A 26,303-nucleotide genomic window follows, 5' to 3' on the forward strand; every position below is an offset into this window, starting at 1 on the left:
CCCTGGGAAGCCTGACCCAGCCCAGCCCCACCGTGAGGGCCCTTACCAGTTTTTTAAGACAAGAGTTGTTATCAGAGCAGCTATGACCATGATGAGGGACACGGTAATAGTGATGATCTGATGGACTGCCAGACCTGGAAGAGAAGAAATCAGAGAGAGCAGAGATAGGACACCAGGGGGACAGCAGAACACCTGCAGAGATAGAGGAAGGGAACGGGAAGTAAGGGGAAGAAGGGGAAAGGGAAAGTGAAAAGGGAAAAAAAGGGAAAAGGAAATAGGGAAAGTTGAAAAGGGATTGCTCCCAGTGCATGAACACCTCCAAGGCATCCCCCCAGGGCAGCACATCGCGTCCCTCTGCCCTTCTCCCAAAGCATGGAGCTGGGAGCAGCCCCGGGCAGCAGCAGCACAGTTCTCTCTCCTTCATTACATAAAATAATCTTTAAGTCAGGCCTCTCGTTTCCTCCCCTCTCGAGTATGTTCCTTGTCAGCCTGAATTAGGCACGAAGAACGGAAGCAATGTGAAGATGCATACCCTCTGGGATGGAACAGGAGACTTGAGCACAGCCTGGCAGTGGGTGCGGGATTAACCAGAGATAATAATTACAGCACTAACTGCTGCTCACTTCAGAAGGTCGGTTGGGCTCATTTTCTCCTAATTCACCTTACACAGGGTATAATTTTGGCTCGTGTATCACTCCTAATGAGCAGTTTGGAAACAAAAGCATCTCAATGTACAGTATGTTGGTGATTCTGCGCTGCTTTACAGTTGCAATTTCGTAATGAAATGATTTTCCTGGCTGCAGCCCAAGGATGTGCTATTTTTCACAAACAGATGTTGCAAGCTCCTGACGGGTGATGTTTTTAATAGATAAATAAATGTCAGCCCGACAGGAAAACAAGCAGCTTCGTCTATCTGCGTGATGCATACACGGAGCTGCTGTGTTGGTGAGAGTGAGCGTGGTGGGGAGACTGCTGCTGCCCACGCAGGAGTGGTCCCAGCCAGCTGCATGCAGGCACAGCTGGTGCCGTGGCACTTCAGAGCAAACTGGTGCTGCATCTCCAGCCAGCAGCTGTATGCACGTCTGCGTGCTGCTCTGCTGCCTTCTCAAAGCGTGGGAGATGGGAGCTTTGGCTCTCGTGAGGTTGGTTCTCTTTGTTTTCCCCCTGCTCAGCCTCGCACAGGGGTTTAGGGTCCCTGCCCACACCCCTGCTGCTCACAAAACCTCCTCCACGCAGAGGCTGATCAGATCCAGCACCACTCCTGGGGCAGAGCCACCTCCCCAAGGCACACAAATGCTCAGAGCTTGCTCAGCCCCTGTGTTGCTGAAGAGATGATGACCCTCCAGAAACAAGAGGGGAAGTGCTGCTAACCCGAAGGGGGCAAGGAACATCCTCATCCATCTGCAGGGGCACAGCAGGCATCATCCCTGCTGTCTTTGCTGAAGTGCCACTCGTTGTTACTGCTGTCACTGTGTTGCTGGTGCTGCAGCACCCAAGGACCCAAGGCAGTCCTTTACCACTGTGTAACCCAATAGAAAGTGATGGACAACACTGACTGGGGCATTGGTATGGAGTGGTTTGCCAGCCCCTGGGGGTCATGGCCGTGTGGGGGGGCCTTCCACACCCCTCAGAGCTCAGCTGTCCCCAGTGCCTCCGTCTTGTATATAGAGACAGTTAACAGACATGAGGGTTTCGGCCACGAGCTGAGAGCTGCTGGTGTAAAGAACAGCAAAAGCGAGAGCAAAACAGTAAGAACTGAAGGTGGGGTGTTTCTGGAAGGATTTGCACTGCTTACTGTGCTTTGCCAGAGGATGTGATCGGGGGGAGTGCATGAGAAGAGCCTGAGCACGGAGCAGGACGTGCTGCTGCTCACCACACTCAGGGGGTAGCAGCACACCGAAGGGGCACAGACACTGCCCTCGTGCCCACCCGTGCCCCACCGCCACACACTGCACCGCGCTCCCCCAGAGGTGGAGATGGATCCCGGAGGGATCAATCAGGGTTATTTTTCTCCCTTGACTCAAGCACCCATTTCCTTCATTTACTCCCATTTACACTTCCAACTGCTTCAAACAAACTGTGACAAGGTTCCTCCCGACAGCTTCCCAGCCGAGGTGTCCCCAGGGTGCAGGAGCAGCCCCCACGCCGTGCCCTGTGCCGCCCTCCACACCGTGCCACCCCACAGGGCAGTGGGGTCAGGAGCAGCACGAGCCCAGCAGCCGCACAGCACGGCACAGCCGCCAGCCGCAGCGCTCTTGGAGCAGCTCCCAGTGGGACACCGCCGCGGAAGATAAAAGGAAAAGCTCTAAAAATAAAGTCCACGCAACCCAGTGCCCGATTCCTTTGAAAACGGGAGCAGCTTCAGAACGCAGACCTCGGTGACAACGGGAGCAGGGGGAGAGGCGGTGGGGACGAGGGAGAGCCCGGCGCTGCGATCAGAGCTCGTGCTCATGGCACCCCAAGCACAGGCAGAACAGATTGCAGGTGGCAGAGCTGGGGAAGGATGGCAGCTCTTCCAAGCAGGGCACATGGGCTTTAAGAAGAGCTGGATAATTTTAGGCACACGCATAAGCTGCCATATGCACTAGCTTAGCTCCTTTGCGTCGCACATTAATTCTGCACTGAGGTCTAAGAAGGTTTCAAGGGGATGGGGAGCATCTTCCCCAGAAGCAGTGCTGGAGGTGGGAACGGGGCCAACAGGTGGCTGAGGTGGCAAGTCCTACAGCAATACTGCCAAAACGAAGAGTCGTTTGTCTTAGTTCTTACTTAGTAAACATATAAAATCCTTTCCTCCCGGCCTTCAAAGAAATATACACAACGGCACAAAGCAAAATCGATGAAGAACATCCAGTCTGCAAGATGAGCTGTCAACGGATGGAGCATGCTGGGACACAGGAACATCCCATAAGGGACACCCGAGGGAGTGCAGCGAGATGACAGAGAGGAGGACCACCAGCAGCAATACAGCCATAGGAAACCAATCTGTCTGGAGGAAAGGGACCTGGAGGGTGAGATCAATAGCTCATATAGCAAAATTACCAGCGTGCCGCTGATGGCAAGAGGCACCAAGGGAACACGCACTCCTGCTCCAGGATGTGAGCGTCAGTTCTTGGTGGGCACGGTGTTCACATGTTGGATTTTGGACTTGAGGACTCTGGAGGTCTCCAACCTGAATGATGCTACGATTCTGTGAGTGAGCACAGTGGGGATGGGTTGGTGGCTGATGATCTTTGAAGCCTTCTCCAACCTTAATGATTCGATGGCTCTGTGAGTACAGCACGATGGGGATGGGTTGATTACTGATGACCTCAGAAGCCTTCTCCAACCATAACAATTCGATGACCCTAAGCAGGCAGCCAGGCCCCTGCTCGCATCTTTTTTTATCCCTCTGTCTCAAGCAACCCTGGAGGAGCTCAGCACTGCACCGCTCTTCCCCGCAGAGCATAAACTTTGGGCCCATCCTCAGAGCGTTGAGGAGCACCGCTCCCCGTGGCAGTGAGGCTCAGGCAGCTGCTGCAGTTCAGCCCCAAAATGCCCTTTCCTGAACAAACGTTGCATGGCAGAGGCCTGCCCCCAGCTCGTTACAGATGCAGATGGTCGCTTAATTGCATGCTGATCACCAGGAAGAGCCCGGTGAGCACGGGGTGAGTGCGCGGCCGCAGCTGCACGCGGTGCTGATACCTCCTCCCGGCAAGGGGACTGCAAACACTTCACTCTTACAAGGCTTTTACCAGTAAATTTGACGCAGTGACCATTTAACTCGAGGGTAATTACAGGAGAAGTATTTAATGGAATTGAAAGTGTGTCCAAACCCCCGCGCTTCTGCTAGTGCAGCAGAATTTAATGCGTCGCATGCCAGGAGGGAAAGCTCTTCAAAGGCACTCTTTGAACCCTTGGAAATGCTGAAATATGGCTGGCTTTTTCCATCCGCACGCCGTCCTGCTGAGCACCACTCCCACCTGGGGCTGCTCATGGTGCAGCGCTGGGTTGGCACTGCCGTATCCTGGCGTGGTCCTGTAGGCCCACAGCTGCCCCACAGACATCGCTTAACGCCTGGACCCGGAGTGCTGTGGGCTTTACAGACATCTTGATGTTCCACTCCTCGTTTCGGAGAGCGAGGCCCACCAGCTTATGGACACCCACCGTTAGAGCCCACGAGGATTTGTCTGCTCAGACCGACCTGTTTCCGACCGTAAAATGTGATTCCAAATTCCCCAGGCCGAGGGAGAAAAAAAATCCAATCTTCTCCAAGCAAGCAAACGCTAAGGCTTTTATTTTGAATGTTAAATACCAGATATTTGCCACCAAGATGAAAGCGCTGAATTTTGGCCTTTCTGTCCACCTTTTGAAACAGCTCCTGGACAGCTCTGCATCGACAGAATTAATTCCACAAGAAAATCCATTCGAGACTAATGTCTCGCTACCGCAGAAGTGCGCAATGGCAGCGAGCAGGAGATATAAGCTCTTAATTAAAAACAAAGAGAACCTCTATCCCCCAAGGCCTTTATTTCAACAGCATTGGTTAGGGAGACCGTATTTTTCATTCTCCCAATAAAAACAGCCATGAGCCTCAGCTCTTTGAAGACCCTCATCAGGGCCTCTAAGCTGCATGAAATTAAAAAAAAATAAAATAAGAAACAGCTTCATTTTGTTTTTGCAGAGTTATCATCCTGAGCTAGTGTTCACAGCAGAAAAACAACAGCTGCTCCTATTACCTGCAACGTCCCAGCCAGGAGGGCTGCAATTCAGCACCCCCAGCACCTTCCTGCGGGTGGTTGGCTGAGGAGCCCACTGCCACCGAGGGGTCCCTGGGGCCGGGGGGCTGTGGAGGTGTGGGATGAGCTGGGGGGAACACTTGATTGCAATGAGAAGTGCGTGGATGGCCCTGCAGCCTCTCACTCATCTGGTCAGGAGAGCACAGCCCCAGCATGCTGTCAGCAACGAAAGGAACGGGCTCAGGGGAGCAGGTGAAGAGCTTACAGAGGGAAAAGATGAAAACACGGACGGGGTCAGTGCTCGTGGGAATTACTCTCCAGCCAAAATTACCTTCTAGGTCATTTCCACAGCAAGTTACCACGCAAGCATCCAAGCTTGCTCAGGAGCCAGAAGCCAGCATCGCCAGCCCTGTGCTGCACTGCCCAGCATTCAGCTCACATCAGGCAGTGCTCACGCTGTGTTCTGCAGCCTTGAGGCTGCCGCCTTAAACACCTGCAGGAGCAAAGGAGCGCTCGCTGAGCCATCGATGGCACTGGGATGGTTTCTTGCCTCAGCCCCTACGGGCAAAACTCAGCTGCAAGCTGGAGCCCGCACCAAGGCAGGAGGGATCTGGTGCTGGAAGCCTGGTGCAGCCCCTAAACCTGCTGCTGGACACAAACATTCAACGGGGAGCACAGCATGAGCGTTCTGCAGCAATCGCTGTTACGAGCAGCCTCCTCCCAGGGGGGATCAACAGGATTTTGCCCTAATGCTAACCACAGTGCTGCTGAATAGCTTTCATGAAAACTAATCTGCAAGAAACATGAGGGTTGACCTGGTGAACTGGGAAATGTCCCCAGGTCCGCCCTGCTAATGCCTGTACTCCTACAGCATAGCCTCTGTGTGTTGGTCCCCACGTGGGGTGGGGGCTCTGGGAGTCCCCACTGTCCTGGGGAGTGCGATGCTCCATCCCTGGTCCCTGTGTGACACCGTGCAGGGCTGCAGCTGTGAAATCCCTGAGATCAGCTCTGAAAACCCGCCTGGGGAGCACCAATAATCCTGAAGTTAGTATGCAGCTCTTCAGCAACAAAAAGGTGAGGTTCCTAGAAACCGCCTGGTATTTGGGGTTGGGCTGTTGAAAGGGGGAGAATATCCCACTGCTGCTGCTGCTCGGAAATCTCCTTGCCAAGAAAGAAGATCCTGGAAGCTTACGCTAAAGACTCTGGGACTTATCTGCTCAGGTGTTAGAGCAAGTAGCACCAAGCAATAAATATTCCTGAGAGCAGAAGAGGAACGTTCCTGGCTCATTTAGACGCACGTGGGCGAAGGCGGGTGCGCACACAGCATCTGCTGATCCTGGGGAAAACAAGAGGCAGAGAGAGCTCAGCTCGCACCACGCTCGCTTCTTGCCTCCTCTCAGCTCCTCCATCCTTAAGGGCAGCCATGCAGCCTCCTTTGGGAACCTCCCAAGGACAGCAGCAGCCCTTGCACCTCCCCTGTGACAATGGGAGACGCAGACCCCAGGCTGGCAGGTGCCGTGCTTCCCCAGCAACCACAGGATGAGACGGACCTTCCTCCTCTTTCCGTGGCACTGCCTGGCCCGACTGAGGGCCCGACAAGTCCTCCTCCCGCTGCACGCAGAGGGCTGTCTGACAAATTAAGATGAAATGCAGCCTCCTTTCCAGCTTGGCAGAAGCTATTTTAGGTTTTGAGGAGAGATCTGAATCGAAAGCTCGATAATCCCACAGGATCGATGGGCTTCCCACCTGGGGCTGAGAGGGGAAGGGAGAAGAGGAGCGCCCATCTGTGCCGGCCCCGAGCATCATGCACTGCATGCAGAGCAAAGCACAGCACCCCGCACTGCCTCCCCAGGCAGCAGCATGAGCAGTGGCACAGCAGGGACCACGCTGTGACCCACAGATGGGTGCTCAGCCTCTCCGTGGCCGCCCCTAAGGGCCAAGCTCCCACCGCCCTGCACAGCGAATCGAAGCAGCAGCTCCATTCCAGCTGCCCAAGGTTTTAAAGACATTTTATCTTTAATTAATTCCTTTGAAGCCTTTGGCAGACGCTATCTCGGTGCATCCAGCAGCCCCTCTCCCATCCCCTCCTTTTGAAGTGGGGTCACAACCCAGCAGGGCAACGTTGGCCCACGCTGTGCTCCAGACAGCAGCACAGCACAGGGCAGCACCCACAGCCCCACGGACACGGCCACAGTGGGGTCCCCAGCACTGCCCACTGCCACCAGCACGAGCTCAGCTACGAGCACGCTGTTCTCAGAGTTATGATGCCAAATCCATCACATACCGGCCATCAAATAACCATTAGGAGCAGCAGACGGCACATAAAGTCTTCTGCCTTATAAAGCACTTAAAGGTTTAATTAAAGATGGCTTTTTTTTTTTCCTAATCATACAGACAGGAGAGCTTCAGACAACTCAGCAAGCGTGATCAGTGCCCAGATTCCCTGATTCACCCTTTGAGCTGAGCTGCACCGGGAGCACAGTGGCTCCCACCACCTTTACCTCTCACGGCACTCTGGAATTTTAATTATTCCTCTCCTTACATGCTCCATCGTAAAATGGATATGACAGCCCCCGAAAAAAAAAAAGGAAGCACATTTTTTGAAAAGCATAAGCATAAACTACGCCTGGGTGAACATATTGAGGCCCCATCTGACTGCCATCAGCACTCTTGCCAGGCGCTGAGCAGACATAGGTGGCACCGGGATAAACACACCTGATTGTCAGTTTACTTGCTGCAAAACAACAAAACAGAAACCCTTGCACGACAACACCCACCACCAGCAGAGCTGCACGCACCATTTTGCTCTTTTCTTTTTGGATGCTCTAAGCAATCACTTGTCTGTCTTTCTCCTCCTAAGCAGGATATTTGCTGTTCCACGGGAATTTTTAGCTTTGTTTTTCTGCCGGTGAGTCACAGATAAATGGCTCCTGTCTTTTTGTTCCCCTTCACCAAGCAGGAGCGGGGTGAGAGGAGGAAGACCTGAGCGAGACTGCTCTCACTGCTTGTCCAACCAACGTTGGCTGTACCGGGAGCCAAAAGGCTCTGCACCCACAGAGCCATCCTCAGAAGCACGGGATGGGTGCTCATGTCCCCTCCCCGAGCTGGGGACACCCAGCACAGCCCATCTGCAGGGAGCTCCTGACAGCACCACGCAGGGCTGCGGGACGGCGGTCTGTGATGTTGGCCGAGGCAAAGCAGGAGTACAAACAAGTTACCTAATCCTCATTTGTAACCATATGTTTTCCCAGGCAGAGAACAAACACTTCCAGCCGCTGCTGCTTATGTAACTGAGAGGAGCAGTGGCAGGAGACATGGGCTCCTGCGTGTGCTCCGCCCCATCGAGGCGCAGCAGTGATGTGGGGTTGAAGGTGACCCCAATGCTCCCGACGCCTTGCAGCTCCCTCCTGCCATTCCCTGCCCGAGGGGAAGCAGGCAGCAGTGGGATCCGTCATCCCACAGCAGGCCGGGCAGCGTTAGCTGACAGCAACGTGGGCTGGAGGACTTCTGGCTGCTTGACACGGGTGATGGGAGCAGAAGCAAATGCGGAGCTCAAGCACTTCACAATGTAGGATGGACAGGCTGAGATCCAGACAGCCTTCAGCCTTTAGCACCCACTCCAACCGAAGGACAAAGCCCTATGGCCTTTAGCATCCCCCACACGGCGGAAAGGAGATCATTAATGAAAGCTCTGATCCCAGAGGAGCGCTCCCTCCCTCCCCAGGGGGATCTGCGGTGCTCCTCAGCAGCCCAGCACCAGCACAGCAATGTCCACAAAGCAGCACATCTGACTGGAGAAGCAGCAAATTGCATCCCACAACCAAAGCCTCCACCAAAACTCACGCCAGGAATTGTTATGGACGCTCTACAGCTAATTAAGCCAGCTGATTCTCACGTGTTTTTGTCTAAGTTTGTGTAGGCTGGGAATTTTTCACCTATAAATAATTTCTTTAAGTTAGGGGGAAAAAAAAACCAACCACAGTGTTGCTCCTTGCTGGATAAATTCACTGGGATTAAGATTAGATTGCAAAATTCTTCGTTTTGATGAGAAAATCACTGTGGGCTAAAAGCAGTCGATGCACAATGAATATGTTCTGTAAACTGTATAACTGTATCCCACAGTTTAATATTGGTAATAACAAATATAATTTGAAATAAATGGGAACCTGCTTTCTCATCCATGTCCATGCAGCAAATAGTGCTGGTGGAAAGTATTACAGTAACAGAGTGCTGCACTAAATTTGATTACGGAAGATGGTTTGTGGATGTATACTGATCATAGGAAGAATACAGCAAGCTGCTAGAAAATGTCTCAGATGAAAGCGATGATTCAGAGCTTCCATTTGTTTCCCAAGCACTCCAAGTTGAAATCACGCACTTATCTCAGAGCTGGGCAGTGGAAGCCAGTGCCACAGCAGGAAAAAATCACCCCAACCAATAGACAAACTGGGACAGCCACAAAACAAACCACTCCAACCAATGGGTAAAGCATCGCAACTGAGGGACAAGCCAGTCCAACTGATGCACAAACCACTCCAACTGATGCATAAACCACCCCAACTGCCAAACAGCATCAACTGGAAGATAAACCACCCCAACCGATGGACAAACCACCCCAACCGATGGACAAACCACCCCAACCGATAGACAAACCACCCCAACCGATGGACAAACCACCCCAACCGATAGACAAACCACCCCAACTGATGAGCAAACCATCCCAGCTGCCAAACAGCATCAACTGGAAGATAAAGCACCCCAACCAATGGACAAACCATCCCAACCACCAGACCAAACTTGAGCATCCCTGGAACCATGGCCCAGGACCCCGTGTTCCATCCCGCAGACGGGCGGGTGCGGCGCTGGGTTCCTGGTTGGTACCTGCTGTGTCCCCCAGGCCACGGGGTGGACGCGCGTCCTTTCCACCACTGCTGTGGCCGGCAGCTGGCTCAGCGGTGCTGGGGTGGCCACGGGGCTCCTCAATGCCAGGAGTGGGAGCTGGGCTGCTGGGGGTTGGTGCAGTGGCAACGGTGGTGGCAGCGGTGGTGGTGGCGGCGGTGGTGGTGGTGATGGTGGTGGTGGCGGCGGTGGTGAAGATGCTGGGTAGAGTGCTGCTCTCCAGGGAGTCCTCCTCACCCGTGGGGCCCCAAACGATGACCTCGGGCAGCGCCGTGGGCCGCCCATCACGTGGGGCAAAGCCACGGCCCCGCAGCTGTCGCCGGGTGCGGGGCAGGGGGACAGGGGGTGGGCGGCGGGCGCGGGGGGCACAGGGCCAGGGAGGGCTGGGGCGGCGGGGCTCTTCGCTGCCCCCTGTGCTCCACAGCACACCACGGGGCAGTCTGTGCCGCTGTGCCGACCGTGGTGAGAGACGGGTCCCGGCGGGCTCGCAGCTGGCGAGGTCCATGGCGAGGTGGAACATGGCTATCAACATCCAAGCATGGCTTCCTAGCGGGCAACCTGACCTGCGGACAGACACAGAGCGCGTTAGAAAGCAGGAGAGGGCAGGAGCCCCAACCAAGCCCTGTCACAAGCTGTGGAGCAACGCTCATCAGCCCTGTCACATCTGGCCCAGTGACACTCCAAACCCTGCCACCCCAAATGGCATCGCACGGCGCCGTGGCCACCTGCTCCCCTTCCCACTGCCCACGTGGTGATGGCACAAACACCAAGAGCGACACCAAAGCCAAGGCTGCACGCAAGAAGAGCAGCTATGCGTGTCCTTCCACCCTTCCATCCCCATCAGGAGCAGCCAGCCCTCCCTCACTTCAGGGCTCGGGGTATAGCCGTGCCAGCAGGGAGCTCGCAGCGTGCGGGCGGCGGCACCAACCACTCAATGAGTGAGAGCATGAGAGTACACGTACGCTCGCTTCAGCATGTGTAACCCACTTCTCATTAATCAGGTCGCCGTGACTCAAAAGCAGTGCTCGCTGCTCCCGGCTGCAGCTCCGAGCCCTGGCAGTGTGTGAGGAGCAAAGCCCCAAACACGGCAGGGAATGACGAGCAGCCGCTCCGCCGCGCTCTCGCTGCAGATCAGACGAAGCCACGCTGAACTGTCGGCAGGTTAATTATCTCAAATTTTGCTTTGATGTCAAGTGCCGCCGTTATTTCGTGTCAAAGCTCTCTTTCTTCTCCCGGTGCTTCGTGCCTTGGGAAGTTGTGCTCGAACTCGTGCCTCCCCCTGTGATGTTAGTGCACACGAAGCGCAGTGCTTCGCTGTAAGGAACCACCTGAGATACACAGGGATTTTTTTTTTCAGCTCTTTGGTTTGTTTTCTTTTCAGAAAAAAAAAAAATCATTAAGCCAAAGCCCCCAAATCTGTACTCCATTTTATTCAGCTTTCACAAGAGAAAGACTTTTGTTGAACGCAGCGGGAGTTAATGAGAGCATTATGTGCCTAAATGCACTGATCCTCCGCAGCACTGCACCCCACAAAGCCATTGCTAGCACTACCAAATGTGCATCTGCTTGACAGAAGAATTTGTATACTCCCTCCGTGCGTGAGCAAATGAAGCCAATGGAGATGACCTGGATACTCCGAGGCACAGCCTTTTTCTGTTCAAAGCATCTATTTTTTTTTTTGCCTCCCTCCCTAATTGGTTATTTTTATTTTTATTTTTTTCAAAGCATAACAGCATTTATTTCGGGGAGGAAAAAGGCGATGCACGGAGAGAGAGCAGAAGGAGAAAGGGAAGAGCCAGAAACAGACGACAGAAACCCAAAATAGTTCAGGGCTGGGGGAGGAAGAATTTCAAGATGTTAAAATAAATAAAAATACGACGCAGTAACAAATACCGCTCTGTGAGCAACGTGCAGCACCAGCACTGCTCCCCTGCCCTCTCTTGTGGTGGCACCTTCTCCCTGGGCGTGGGTGCCACAGGTTTGTAAGGGGAACAGGGGGTACCTGTATGCCTGAGGCTTTGGGAGCTGAGCTGCACGCTGACCCACAATGTGAAAGCAACTGGATTTTGGAACAGAGAACGTCTCCACGTGCTGCACATCAGCGGCTCTGCAGGCACAGAGAGGTGAGAAGTCAGGTGTCCAGAGAGCACTAAGAACAGGTTCACCTGAGCAACACTCGTGGCCGTGCTGCCACTCCAGCGGGCACCTCGCTCCGTTTTAGCCCCTGCCTAACTCCTGATATGATCTGAAATTCCTCCTTGAGAGGAAGGAGAGGTGCAGGCACCCCCAGCACGGTGCGTGCACGCACGCCTCGCCGCCTGCCCGCTCCTCCACGAGGAAGGAAGCAGTGCAAATGAGGCACTTTTATTAATAACTGCTGAAGGAGGAGAAGGAAAACGCAACCAGCCCAAACTCAGCTGTCTCCACGTCCCTGCTGTTGTCTTTGAGCTTCTCAAAGACATAATATCTCTCCCCAGTCCTTGGGGTTGGCAGCTCATGGAGAAAAGATGAGATTTTTCCCCTCTTCCCGTTTTCTCCTGCTTGCTTATGACACTCCCAAGTCACAGCAGCAACAGCAGAACCCCAGGACACCGCAGCACCGAGCAGCTCCAGCCCGAGCATCACTTCAGTGCTGCCCTGCAGCTGGGGCAGACACAGCGTGCAACTCTGGGCACCGTGTGGGTCACAGCAGACACACCATACCCAAGCACATCCAGAGACATGTTTCCTCCCACCCTTGCTCTCCAGACCCATTCTGGCTTTGAGCAATACCACAGAAGCACCGTCACCCCCCGAGCATCCTCCTGGGCACCCCATGGGCTGGCACGGCCCCGGGAGGTGGCTGCTGGGTGGGAGCTGCGAGCTCCGTTACCTCTCTGGGATTTGGAGTGCCACGCCATGCAATCTTTGGAGGGCTTTGCAACAACAGAAGAGAAAGTGTCCTTCAGAATAAATAGCAGCGTGTGGGAGTTGCTGTCGCCAAGGCAACGCAGGCGATGCGCGCAGAGCGGCGCTGGGGATGCGGCAGTGCCGCTGGCTGCGGGGGTCCCGGGGCTCTGTCGGGAGCAGCCCCACTGCCTGACCCCACAGCCAGCTGGGGGACTGCAGCTTGCTGCCCAAAGCTCTAAACCCGATGTCCTGCAGTTACCAGAGGTGACAAAACACGGGGCAGCCCGGGCAGCGGGGACACGTCTGCCTGGAGGTCCTTAATGGCACTGCCCCAACCCAAGCTACTCCACAAACACCCCGTGCCATGGGCACGCTGAAACGCAGGACCCTCTGTGCCCCCCTCACAGCCGAGCGCACGTCCCCGCTTGCCTCCCAGGAGCAGAAAGTCACTGCTTTGCAGGCTGCCGGCGCGACTCAGAGGATGAACCATCTTTGCTGATGCATCAAACGGTGCAAATCCTCCTCCGACCGCTCGAGCTGCTCCAGGCAGGAGGCAGAGGCCAAGGAACAGCAGTGCCCTCAGTGCCACACAGTGCCCGGTGCACCACCACCCGCACAGGGACCCACGGGGCAAAACTGGGACTTTGGATATCCACAAACCCCTCCATGCCCCACCCCCCCAACTATTTATCCCTAGCAAAGGATGTAGGGGAAAGCATGGGGAGCTAACCCTTTGTCTTGTGGGGAGAATGGGAGTGTTGTGCCTCAAACTCAAGGGGAAGCCCAATGAAACTTAGATGTTCACTCAGAAAAAGAGCAGAGGAGCAGGAAGATTTGAAGGGATGGAATCCCTTTATTGCCCTCCTCGCCCAGGAACCTTCCTGCCACGTACAACAAACTCCTCCTGTGGGTTAATGGCTGTAAAAGGGCCTTATTTTCATCCAGCGAGAGAAACTCCTACAAATATTTACATGTCCCTAATGACAGGTACAAGGGCTGCTGGCTGATTTCAATGCAACTGCTCAGGTAATTACAGTGATTGCATGCACTGGGACCACGGGGGTGGGACCCCAGCAGCAGCCCCCACCTCGCTCCAGCAGCGTGAGAACAGAGCGAGTTAAATGGGACCGTGAGCCAGAGTTTAATTTCCTGGCAGAAATAAAAATACGTAAATATTTAGTCATTTGTTTTCCCTCCCTTTCCCCCTGCTCTTTCAGAAAGGGCCAACTCAGACATCAGCCATAAATTTCCGCCGCTGAGATTAAATCCCTCGGTCGGAGGCACAGCGGTGTGAGGGGGAGAAGCCAGCACGTTTTGCATTTTACCCTGAGCTCGTGACAGCCCACGCCAGCACTGCAGCACAGCCCTAGGTGTGAGCACTGTGCTTCAGGCATCCTCCAGCATCCCAGAACACCCCAACGCACCGCAGAGCATCCTAGAGCACCCCACGGAGCACCTGTTGCAGCACAGCCTCAGTTGTGGGGATTTTCTCTTTCAGCTCCCCCAGCTTTGTGGATCTCTATATGCACAGTGATGGAGTTACCCGAGCAGAAGGCACAGACAGCATTTCTGCCAGACCCGCTGCCTGCCTTGTGCCACGTGTCCTCCCCATAGGAAAATCCTTTTCCAAGTGCTCTCCGATGCAGCCCTCTGCTTTGAAGAGCAGGGAGGTTGGCACTTCAGAAACAGATTAACTCGAGGAGCTGCATGGGCCCGATCTCACCACGGTGACATCGTCCTGGTGACACCATCATGCCCACAGCAGAAGTGTCCATCCCACAGAGCTCTGTCCATTGCTCCCCCTGGGAACACCGAGGCCACGCTGGTTCCCTGCCCACGGATGGAGCCTCACCTCCTGCCAGGAGCATTATGAGAAGCACTTTGTTAATTGGCATTCTCTGAGCGTGGAAGAACCTCTCATCTAAGACTCTCTGCTCTGCCATCACCACCTCTGTCCTCACGTCTCCCACATTGCAAACCCAGGTCCAAGCTCTCCTCGAGCCACACCAAGAAGGGAAAGCATCCTACACCGCCTCAAGGCAAAGCTCCTGCCCTTTCTTTCCAGGTGCTGGTGACATTCATGGGTCCTGCAGGAAGGGCACAGCAGTGCAGGGACAAAGCCCTCCGCAGCGCTGCAGCCCGCGGGGTCGCACGGTGCCGTGGGACGTGGCAGCTGCAACGCCAGGCGGAGTGCCATGAGCTGGAAATCCCTGAGTTTGGTCATCTGTCAAAGCAATTAACGAGGATCAGGGCCACGGAGTGGCTTTGACAAATTGCAAAATACAAACGGTCAGCAGCTTGCAAAGAACCCATTTCAGAGAGGCCTCAAAAGGCGCACTCGAGTGTGACTCCATCGGGCAGAGCAGCAGAGGTGCTGATTCGCATCCTTTCACAAGGTGCTCGTTTGCTCTCCCAAAGCGGCCCCTCTCTCCCATGACTGTGGAGACACTTCACAGGCAGCAGTAACTGCAGAATAGGCTGATTTTTAATGCAGAATTATACAAATGGAACCATTCTTCCATTTCACGCCTCGTGTTAGGCAATGTATTGGTATTGCACAGGGAATCAAGGTTATGTCCTTGTTTGGATGATTTACGAACGGAGCGCTTTACGTCTCCAAACAGAGGGTGGAACAGAGGCAGAACCATTCCCAGCAGGAATGGGAGGGCTGAGATGGGTGATGCTGGCTGCTCCCAGGCCGGGCACAGCATCCTCATGTCAATGTGATGGGAACCCCGAGCGGCAGCGCAGGAGGAGCATCGCCGCCTGCGGGCTCCGCGTCCTACACCGGAGCTCAGAGCACCGCGGGAATACTGACAAAACTCGCTGGGTTTGCAAGGAGAAATGCTGCTGTACTTCAGGGCTGACTTTCACGCTGGAGCAAGGGGAAAGCAGCAGGTCCTCGGCCGCAGCCACCTCCTCCCAGCCCCGTGTTTCTGCACGACCCCTGCAGCGCAGCGACCGTCCTTCGCTGCAAAGCTGCAGAGCCATTGCCATGGAAATAAAGCAGCGCCGTTGCATTCTGAGGCCAAAGGATGGGCTGGGAGGAGGGGAGCAGCAAATTCCCGTGTGTGGGGAGCAGGGATGGATGGCAGTGAGATTGGGGGGGGGTGGAACAGCATCCCAACACTGTGATGGGGCACTCCAGCAGGGCTCCGTGGGACATTGCAGTGCGCCCAACTCCAGCATCACTGCGGCGCTGGGGATGCGCTGCCCGGAGCATGAGTTCCTCCAAGATGATCATCAATGTGAGCAAACGGCTGCCAAGGTCTGGAATGCCAGGACTGGGAATTCAGGAGCAGCAGCTGGCTCAGCAGCACCCAGCTAAATCAAACACGCCACATCACCACCTCTTCCTGTTACAGAGCTGAGCTTCAGGATTACCTACTAATAAAAGTGGTATTTAAACAGTTCCTGAGATCCACTGCTCCCCCCCCCCCCCTCTGCAAGTAATTAAACTGACAACACTTGGTGTGGTGAAGGGAGAGGATTTATGACAACAGAAAATGAGGCAGAGGGTGAAGCAGCCCAAAGTCCATTTCCACAGCAGCCACAAAAGCCACCAGCACCCGACAGAGCTGGGGACCATCAGATAACCCTGCAGGTTCAGGATCAGCCCTGGGGGGGATTAACAGTGCCCTGGCATCCTGCAGTGCTCCTGCAGTGCTGGGCAGCAGCGGAGCTGCTCCCATCCACAGTGCTCCTGTGAGTGCCTCCAGCTCACCCAGCTGCAAATAAATAATTTTAACATTTGAATAGCGGCGAGTGGGGAAGGCATAATTAATACCCAGCGGTATCTCCAATATGCTGATCCTGTAGTGCAGCCCCTGCCAAGGCTGTCAGGGAGCAGATCTGGCTCAGCAGTGCTGCAGCCCCGTCTGTTCGCACGTTTGGGTCCTGTCCTTCCAGCGCATGGAAAGGTCGAGCCCAAGGTGCTGCATGCACCCAGATGCAGAACCATGTCAGTGCCCTGCAAGGAGCAGTGTGGTCTTGCAGAGCAACACCAGCAAGAGCAAAAACCCCACAAAACAGCCCGAGCAGGAGTAAGTGATGCATGCTGCGAAGGCACGAGCAGATCTGTGCCACAGCAGCCGCACACTCAGGCCATGCCAGAGCCAAACTCAGACTGGGCTTCAACCTCAGCCCCTGTTTTCAAACATTCCAATGGATGCCGATGGGATATGGGTCAGGGTTAGGGTTATGTTGATGGGATGTGGGCTGCCCAGCATCCCCGTGCGCGTTGTGATGGGTGTTGATGGGACACAGGGTGCCCGGTATCCCCGTGCTGGGAGCACCCAGCACAGCACTGCCATCACACACGGATAACAAGCACCACTGCAGATCTCCAGCACAGCCTGACTTGCTCTGACAAGGACACAGCATCTGTTATGGGCTGTTTTACCCACTCGCGTGGGATTATTTCAGATAGGATTTGAAAAGCACCGGGGGCGGGCGGAGGAGAAGCCCAGGAAGGCAGCGCGTGCCTTCAGGCAGGGAAAACGTCTCCAGCAGATTGCTGCTTCCAACCTGAGCTCGGTGATCCACCTGCTGCCACACGGCACCCAGCGCCCAGACAGCACCTGCGCACGGGAAGAGCCGCAGCCAGAAGAAGTGAGCAGCACGCAACCTCGGCATCGCCCCGTGCCCACCGCTCAGCCCTCCCGTGGTGCACACACACCCCAGGGGGACCTGGCAGCCGCAGTGCCCGGGCTCTGCCAGCACGGCCGAGCAGGCAGCGGCCGAACACTGCGCGCATTTAGGCGGCGGGGCCGACAGAAGGGCATTTCATCGCGCTGCCCGCGGCAACACTCGCCGTCTGTCCCGCCCGCACAAAGGGCAGCTGTGAGAGCTGGCTTTCAGGCTCGAACCTGCACCTGTCTCCCATTTATCTCCCTCTTCTTCCTCCCCTCAACCCTCCCCCCCAACCCCCCTCGCCAGGGATTTTGCACCAGCGCCGGGTATCAGGCAGCAGCAAGGGCTGCAATTCAGATGCATCCTACTGGGAAATTTCTCCGAGCATCGTTTCCAAACACACCAAAAAATCTTCCAGAAGGGTCACGATCCCAAGCTCCGGTCTGCGTGAGAAATAAAGATAAAAATCCACAGAGCTGCCCTTTCTGCCACTGCCCTGAGAGCTGGGCACAACCCCCCCGCCCCCCCTCTCACAAGTGTATTTACAGAATGGGGCTGCTGAAAGGAAGGGATTGCTCGGGGCAGTAAACCTGGTGGCTTAGAGCTTATCCCTGATGCAGTGAAGCATAAATAAGGACAGTGGAGTTCAGCTGCAGGCCCCGTCCCACCAGACCAGACCCCAGCACGGAAAGGGGGCAGCACCCCCACACCGTGACCCCTCCTTGCTCCTAGCAGTGGGCACAGGCTCACAGAGGAGGAATGAGGTCACATCCCTGCTTCGCTCAGGAGTTCTCTCCCTCTCCCATGCATTTATCCCCTGTAGGATCCATCCACAAACAAAGCAGGTTTTCCTCCTCCAAAACCCACCCCCAGCACAGCGCAGACCCTCCCCAGACCCTGAAGGGCCTTCCACAAAGTCACTTACGGACTCACTCATGGCATCCTGGCGCTGCAGCAGTGCCCATGGGCTGCACGAGGCCAGCCCAGCACGGCCACAACCCATGGCTTCCCCACAAAGAAACCGAGGGCTTATCTTGTTTTGTGAATTAATGTGCTCAGGCGCATCATTACAGCGTACGCGGGAAACGCTTTGATCTAAAAAAATAAGATAAGTTGGCTCAGTGTGCATTAAGTAGCAGCTTAACGAGTTTTAAAACAAAATAATTAAAATGGGTTCATTATACTGTTGTAACACAATGCGACTGCATGGGAACGGCGCATCGGAGTTCACAGCGCTGCCCGCTGAGATATCCCAAATAATGGAGAGCACTATCACTGTGACAGAATCCGAGTCAAGAGCGTCTTCTGATGTGGTCTGTAATCCCCCAAGGGGCTCTGGTGTCCTGGGAAGGATCACGAGCCCCGAATCCTCTGAATTGCCACAGCCTTCATCCCCATCCTACAACCAGGGCGGATAACCTCACGCTGGGAAACGCAACTGAGCCGCAGCAGCGCCAGCACATGGATGGAGTTAACCTCTGCTCATAGGATCATTAAGGTTGGATAAGACCTCTAAGACCATCAGATCCAACCATCAATCCACCCCCCACCGTGCTCACCAATCATGGGCCCCAGAGCCACATCTCCACAGTTCTTCAGCACACGGATGGTGACTCCACCACCGCCCTGGGCAGCCCATGCCAACGTATTACTGCTCTTCTGGAGAATAAATGTTTCCCCACATCCAACCCGGCCCTCCCCTGGAGGGATTTAAGGCCGTTCCCTCTTGTCCTATCCATTCATACTGCTGTAACTGAGATCCAGCCCCACGGGAAGTCCCAGGCAGCTCCGTGAACACATGGATGCACCGTCTGTCATGGAAGTTGTACAGGGAAACGAAGAAAGGGAAAGGGTAAAGGATTTCAAAAGATCCAATAACTGCTACAGAAATGGAGAAGATGAGAGAAATCAAACTACTCAAAGCAAACAGACAGATAGCTTTCAAGGAGCAAGAAATACAGTGAAAAATAGAAGAAGCAAAGCTCGCTTTGAAGGTAAGAAACATCAATCCGAGCGCTGGGAGGAAGCAAAAGCAAAAGGATCCTGGCATGTGTCGGGAGCACGTCCTGGCCAGGGCTGAGCACCGGGGCCATCAGCTGCTGGGGAAGCTTGGGGCTGGGAGTGCTTAACGGGAAATAGAGAGCAGGCCGGAAAGCCAAAGAAAAAGCAAAACCAAAATAGAAAGCAAAGGAATAGAAATAGAAAGCGAGAATGAAATCCAGGGCAAAGACTCTTGATCCTTCCATACAGAGGTTTAAATCCCCTTTTAGCGCTGAACTGTTTCTTTTCCCACGGGAGGAGCAGCACATCTGGCAGCACCCTGCCCCACGGAGCTGTGTAAGGGAGCTGAGTCACCAGCAGTGCCTGTGGGGCACACGGCTCCCAGGGTTCACTGCCTGTGAGTCAGAGAGCACCGAGCTTTGCATCTCATTTATATATATATACGTATTAAAATCCTTTTTTTGCAAGAGAGATTAAACTTTTCAGAGCGTTATCTTCAAAGGAGATGGAGGTCGCAGCCAGACAGATTGGCGGTGACAAAGAGACTTTGCTCATCCCTTGTGTAAAGCTCTGCAGTATATTCCATCTCCTGCATCATCTCTGCTTCCCACGCTGCCCTGGGCTGATCCCCACAGCCATCGCCTGTGCCCACCCTGAGTCACCCCAGAATTCCTCCTTCACTGCTGATGTCCTACAGGAGCAGGAGAGGAACTCCAGGGGAAACACTTCATGAAAGAAGATGAAACTCTCATCCCTCAGCATCAATAATCAGAAGAGTGACCTCAGCCAAAAGTTACTCACACCTGAAGACAGGAAGGATTAATTAGAAGCACGCAGTGCAGCAGCTCGAGCTGGGTGCCAGCACCACGTCCATGTGCCAACAATGTGCACAGGGAGGGTGGAAGGGGGGGTGCTGGGATCACATCCCTTCCTGCAGGGCTGCAGGGACCCCATCCTGCACAGCATGTCCCGTGCACAGCTCCCAGAACAAACGGTTCTGTCCTCATCCATCACAATGAGCAACATTTATTTTGCCAGAGAATGTGCCGTTTCGGCAGAGGAAATTCTGAATATTTCACTTGAGAGGATGCAAAAAAAGAGTGGAGAGCCTCTTAGAAAACCAAGAAACAAAATGATGAATAATATGTTCAATCTTCTCAAGGAAAACTTAATAAGAAGACCTATGAAAGGCAACTACTTGTAGAAAACGAGTTTATTCTTCTCAGGAGCACTTTGGAAGATGATGCATGCCAACATCTGAGATTGCAGCGCTCCCTTTATTTAATGCAAAGCCACTCCAGGCTCAGCTGGAGCTCAGGGCGTGCAGAGCTGCTCCCAAAGCTTTGGACTTCTGCAGGGAAAAAGCAGAGCCCGGTGGTGTCCGGGAAGGCAGCCACGTGTGCTGCCTGCCCGGCATCAATCACTGACGTCTCATTGGGTACTTAAGTGGATGTCCTAATCCATGTCAATTAACTAACGCTTCATTACTCGAGTCCCACAGACGAGGCGGGGAGATGCTATCACAGCCCCAGGAGCACAGCCAGGGTCACGTTTGGACGGTGGCAATTAGAGGGACACGGCCCTGGAGGCAGCGATGCGGGGACAGCCCAACGCGCTGACGAAGCCCGGGATCCCCGCGGCCCCTTCTGCCATCCCAGCGCCTCTGACAACATAAATTAGCACTGTTAGCTCTCGAGAGCCGTAAGTGTTGTCTTGTGAGCAGCAATCCATCAGCTCTCCCACACGGAGCCACAATGGCTTTATGTACAGCCAGGATGCCACCATTACGCGATGCACATTCCCTGTTTATAGAGCCGTAAAGCGCCGCCGGAGCGTTTAGCAAGGAGATATCGTCCTGAGCGTCCCAGGGTGCTGCAGGATGGATGCAGAGCTGGGCTGATGGTGAGAGACTGCACCTACGCTGTGCAAAGCTCACTGCAAGCTCTGGGCAATGCACACGGTGCGTCCCCTGGCTTCTCCCACATCAGGGCACGTGTGCTCTGGTTGCTCCGTCTCCAAGGTCCAGGCTTGTGTTTCTCTCGCAAGGAACATGTTCCCGCTCTCTGACTGCATGTCATTCTCCAGGCAGCTTTTACTCAGTCTTTATGTTGAGAAATGAACCCGGAGCGCCGCGGGATTTGCGACGCTCCCATCCGCTCAGAAGGAAAGCTTCGCTGAGCACAGCCTTGCTCGCCTCATCCCGACCCGGTCCAGCAGCAAATTCACAGCGTGGGCTCTGCCTCTCCTCCCATCAGAGCTGAACGAGCTTCGTTTTCATGCTTCTCCCAGCTGAAGTCCATGCACAGCCATGGAGGTGCTGATTCCCGTGCAGCTGAGCATCCATCCCCAGCCAAGCCTGCTGTCTGCTTCTTTTATTGCCACTGCTCCGTACCAGAAAGGCTGAATCACACGAGGGAGCGCCGCATCCTCCTGCACCTGGGGTCACGTCCTGGGGTGGAAGCTTGGAAAGCAAAGATGGGAGGGAGATGGGATTTTCCTGCTTGTGACCCAGCCCCATAACCCAGACTGGGGCAGGGAAAGCACAAGGCAGCGCGGTCCCATGGCTGGAGCCCACCAGCACCCGACCCCACACTTGTATGCTGCAGGGAGGATTCACTGCGGGTTGCAAAGGTCAGAGAGAGAAATTGATAAAACCAGAGAGCAGCAGCAGCTCCATGCCAGACAGAACCTCATTTCATGAAGGATCCTCGCAAAACCAAATTAATGTTGAAGGATAAAGGTGGGTAAACCTCCCACAGTTAAGTTCAGGCCACAGAGGCTCAGTTTAAATCTCCCAGCAGTTCTGATTTAATCAATGTATTTCAAAGTGAAATTAGATGAAGTACATCTCCATCACAGGAAATTATGTAAGCTATCAAAGTCTGGAGGTGCAGGTCCCAGTAAGAAGAGCCAGAGGAAATATTCACATCAGCCTTAATTCCATTTTTAAAGAGGCAGTTCAGGTCTGGATTTGGGTGCTATTCAAGAGAAGGAATTCATCCCGATGATGAATGGCTCATCCTGAAGAACTGCTACTTGGAAGGAGGATGGGAAAGCAGTGACGAGGCAGGTGCCTGCCCCCTCCTCCCCCAACGCACTTGGAGCTCCCAATGGAAGAGCTTCTGGTCCCAAACCCAAACCACACTGGGCCCAAATCACCGCAGCCCAATCCCTCATCACCAACCCTTAATGAGAGCAATGGACACAGCCCCACGGTGCAGCCCCAGCTCCGGCTCCTCCAGCTCAGCATCCTGATGCCTTAATCCCTCCTCACAGCCCTCTCCCTATTAGCTATCTTTAAAGGCTTAAGCATGCATACATTTTCATAATGAACCTCAGACGTGTCTGGAGTCATAGATTATTCACACCCTATAGAGCCCTCATGTAGCAGCTCTCCCTGCTCACTGTCAACCCAAACACACACACAGAGCTATGAATATAAAGAAACGACGCTGGGAGCCCTTTTGGATCAGGACAGGGACGGGGCCGCCCGGAGAGCCGCGCTGCACCTCGCTCTGCTTTCAGTCTACGCGTTACGCACCGAAGAAAATTTAGCAATTCCTTCTTTTTGGCAGATGAGTGTTACATAAAGCAAACCCAGGCTGCAGCATCCGAGCGCCTCGAGCAGATGGGCAGAGCTGCTTCACACATCCCATGGACCCACACGACAACGGAGGCACCGGCGGTGGCGACGCGGGCGCTGCCTTTGGGAGCTGAAGGGGGCACACGGTGATGTCCCCCCCCCTCCACCTCCCCCGCTGCAGCCCCACAGAGCACAGCTCGGTCTGATACCCACGCTCCAGGGGAGAGGTCGCCTAGTGCTGCGTAACAGCACAGCTCATTCCAGCATTACCGTGGCTGTGAAGCGCTGGAGCCGGTGGCACCAGATGAATTTCTGTGGCAATCAGCACGCCCGGGAGCAGCCAGCTCAGCCCCTGCGTGGCTGCGGGATGAGTAAGGGCTCCTCGGTGGAGGCCATTAACTCCCACTGCTTGCTGCTCTCATTACTTCCCAGACTGCGAGGCTTGCATCTTTGAGGCTGCATCTACCTTTGACAGCGTGAACTCGATGAGTGGAACTCACAGGAAATGTTTGCCTTGGCAGGAACGGTCGGGCCCATAAAGTTTCCTGGGCGCAAACGTACAGGGATGTGTGCTTTTAATGAGTCGCTTTATACAATCAGGGAGAAACGGCCGGCGGTATTTCTGCTCGTGCTGCAAATCACTCGGGAGAGAAACGCTGTAAAAACCGTGGCGTAGCATCTGAAAGAGGAGATTGTAGCTATGGGAGGAGAGACAGCAGGCACAGAGCTGTCACCCACCTCACGCACACACACACTTCTGGGTGAGCTCCAGGGCCAGCAGCCGGCCCCCAGCTGCCCCCACCCGTGGGCAGAGTGGACCTGGAGCTCGGCTGGAAGGCTGAGGCTGTGAAGCCAGCCTGCCCGCAGCTCCGTGCAAAGTTCCCACTGGTGAAGGAGAGGAAAGAAGCGTTTTCAGCATGCGGGTTTGAAGGTCCTGCTTTGCTCAGCTTAAGACAGCACAGCTCGCCTGCAAGGTCACGGAGCTGCTGCTGCCCTGGGGCAGAAGGAGTCCGATTTAAAAGGAGCAGCACACACACACACACACACACCCAGCATCTCCCTGTGCCATCCGGCACAGGGTGAAGTGGGCGCTGACAAGGTCTGCTGCTCCTCTCAGAGCTATTTTTCTGGTCCTCTTCGAGAAAAATGAGGGGAAATGGCATGGGAAATGTCAGAAATAAAGCCAGAAGCAATTAGAGTTAGAGAGAAGCGGGAGCAGCAGGCGAGGTTAGCAGGAAAGTTCTCTCTTATTAAAAATAAAGCACGGAGGGAGCGCAGGCGGACGGGGTGGTGAGGACAGGCTGGCAGCGAGGATCCAGGGCACGCAGCAAAGCAATGCACCGGGCAGTCAGAGCAGACAGGCAGCCAGCAGGCTCCCATTTCCACGGCTTAACTCCTCACAAAAATAAAAAAAGCAGAGGGCGTCCTCTATTTCTAAGATTATAGCCTTCTTTGGGCTCCGGCCCTGGAAACAGCCCCTCCAGCTCCACTGCTCCTTTCATCTTCCACAAAATAAATCCAGGCTGGGAGGAACCCTGAAAAGCATCTCAGGAGCTTCGCCCAGGAGCAGTTCCTGAGGTCACAGTAGCACTGCAGACTCCGGGAGGCACCGTCCTTCCCCACGCAGCTCATCCCCACCCGCTGCCCGAGCCCACGGCGGGGGCACAGCCACGGGGACGAGGTTGGGGCCACGGGATTGCACCGTGCCCACGGCCGTGGGTGCTCAGGGCAGCGCTGCCTGTAGCAGACAAAAGCCAGAAGGCAACCGACAATAAACACAGATGTACAACAGAACCCAACGGCCTCACTCCCGGTTCTTCGGCACGGAAAGAAAATCTCAGCTCAAGTTTCACCTCGCAGGGCTTAAATCCGAAGCTCGAGCCCAGCGTCTCCAAAGGGCCGTGCAGAAATGCCCTCGGCATCACCCACATCCCATCAGCGAGCGGGACACCCTGCTGAGCCCCAGCCCTACGGGACCCCTGGGAGCAGCGGGAGGGTGGGGGCTCCTCGAGGTGCTGCACGGGGCTGCCCCATCCATCCATCCTGCAGCCACGCAGACCCCCAGCTCCCACTCCCCGAGGTGCACCGTGCATCCCAACCCCTGCAGCCTGGTGCTGGGGGCAGCGGGATGCTCTGCTCGCCCTGGGAAGCTCAGCGGGATGCTCCGCAGACACGGGGAGCTCCGTGGGGGCAGCGCTGCCCGACCCACGCCCCACGCGAACCGCTCCGTCGTTCCGAATGGGACTTCTCGGACACAAAATTGGGTCGGGGGGGGGAAAGGAACGCACGTTGTGCCGCACTGTCTCTTTCCTTTCCATCTTTCACGCTTAACACAGCGCTGCTGTAAATGTACTCTACCGAAACACGGTCAGAATAAACAAAAATCGGTATTCCTGCGGCTTTAAGGACAGGCATACAAAGCGAGGGCAGGGTCTGGGTAAGTAGCGCTCTCCAAACACAATGGCACGAAAATAACAAGATTTCGGCTCAGATGACTTCGCGGCGGTAATGAAAATGCGTTACATAACACTTTGCCTCCGTCTCCTCCGCTTTGCAATTCTCGATTCGTCTACAAAACACATCCGTCCGTCCGTCCGTCCGTCCGCGGGCACCGTACGCGCCCGCGGTGCCGCGGCCGCGGGTCCCGACCCCTTCGTTCCCCGGGAGCAGAGCCGGGCGGTGGGGCAGCCTGCCCGGGAGGGGCCAGATAACAGCAAACAGGCAAAGAAAAGCAAACGATGCATCGCATTCGGCAGGGCGACGGGAGGAGCGCGGAAAGGGAAGCGAACATCGGCTCCCCGAGCGCTTCCCCTCCGAACCGCCGGGCGCGACCGATTCACGCCCGCCACCGCTCCCCGCCCGCACAAGTTCGCGATGGAAGTCCGGAGCCCCAACGCCTCCGGTTCCTCTCCCGGTTCCGAGCGGCAGCGCGCACCGCCCGGCCCTACCTGCTTCCCGGGAGCCGTTGTATCCACATGGTCACGTCTCCCGGTGCCGTCCCGGCGGGGCTCACCGCCTCAGCTCTCCATCCGTGCGCGCCGCCCCGCGCCCGCGGCAGCGCTCAGCGGCGGGGCAGGCGGTGCCCAGCGGTGCGGGCATGCCCGGGGGCCGCCCCGCGCCCGCGCAGCCGGCGCTCGGAGCTCTCAGCGGCGGCGGGGCAGCTGCGCGCCCGCGGAGGTTGCGCGCCCCATGGGCGGCGCGGGGCCCCTACGGCCGCGGTGCGCTCGGGCTCGGCTCGGCTCGGCTCGGCTCGGCTCGGCTCGGCGCGCCCGCGCGTGTGCGCGCACCCGCGGGGCGGGGGGCCGCGGCTTTGGGAAGTTGCGCGGGGAGGAGGCGGGGGCGGAGCGGGGCGCGGAGCCGGAGCTGCCACCACTGCCGCGGAGCGCGTCCCGGCCGCCTCCTGCCCGCCCTTCCCGGGACGCGGGGCTCGGCCGCCGAGTGTCTCTTGCCTGCGCATGGAGAACGCCGAACGCTCCGTCCTCGGCGAACCGCTACACACCCATCGCCCGCCGCTCCCGGAGCGCTCTCCGCGCCCGCGTTGTGCGCATCCGCTCCGCTCGGCCGCTCCGAGCGGGATGCCCCGC

The 26,303-nt window shown here is 55.7% G+C and overlaps 1 protein-coding gene across 1 annotated transcript in view; it reads right to left on the reverse strand.

Annotated features, from left to right (window-relative positions):
* AJAP1 (adherens junctions associated protein 1) overlaps positions 1-25,800 on the reverse strand; it is a 32,110-nt gene extending 6,310 nt beyond the window's left edge. The window contains exons 1-3 of the mRNA XM_065737784.1: positions 25,668-25,800; positions 9,597-10,177; positions 47-134 (exon numbers count right to left, since the gene is read on the reverse strand). Of these exons, the coding sequence (XP_065593856.1) occupies positions 47-134; positions 9,597-10,177; positions 25,668-25,696 (698 nt within the window). The 5' untranslated portion in view covers positions 25,697-25,800. The remainder of the gene's footprint in view (positions 1-46; positions 135-9,596; positions 10,178-25,667) is intronic.
* Positions 25,801-26,303: the final 503 nt, after the last annotated feature.

Source organism: Cyrtonyx montezumae, unplaced genomic scaffold (assembly GCF_038088225.1).
Source record: "Cyrtonyx montezumae isolate F1298 unplaced genomic scaffold, pur_monq_1.0 scaffold_21, whole genome shotgun sequence".
NCBI lineage: Eukaryota > Metazoa > Chordata > Aves > Galliformes > Odontophoridae > Cyrtonyx > Cyrtonyx montezumae.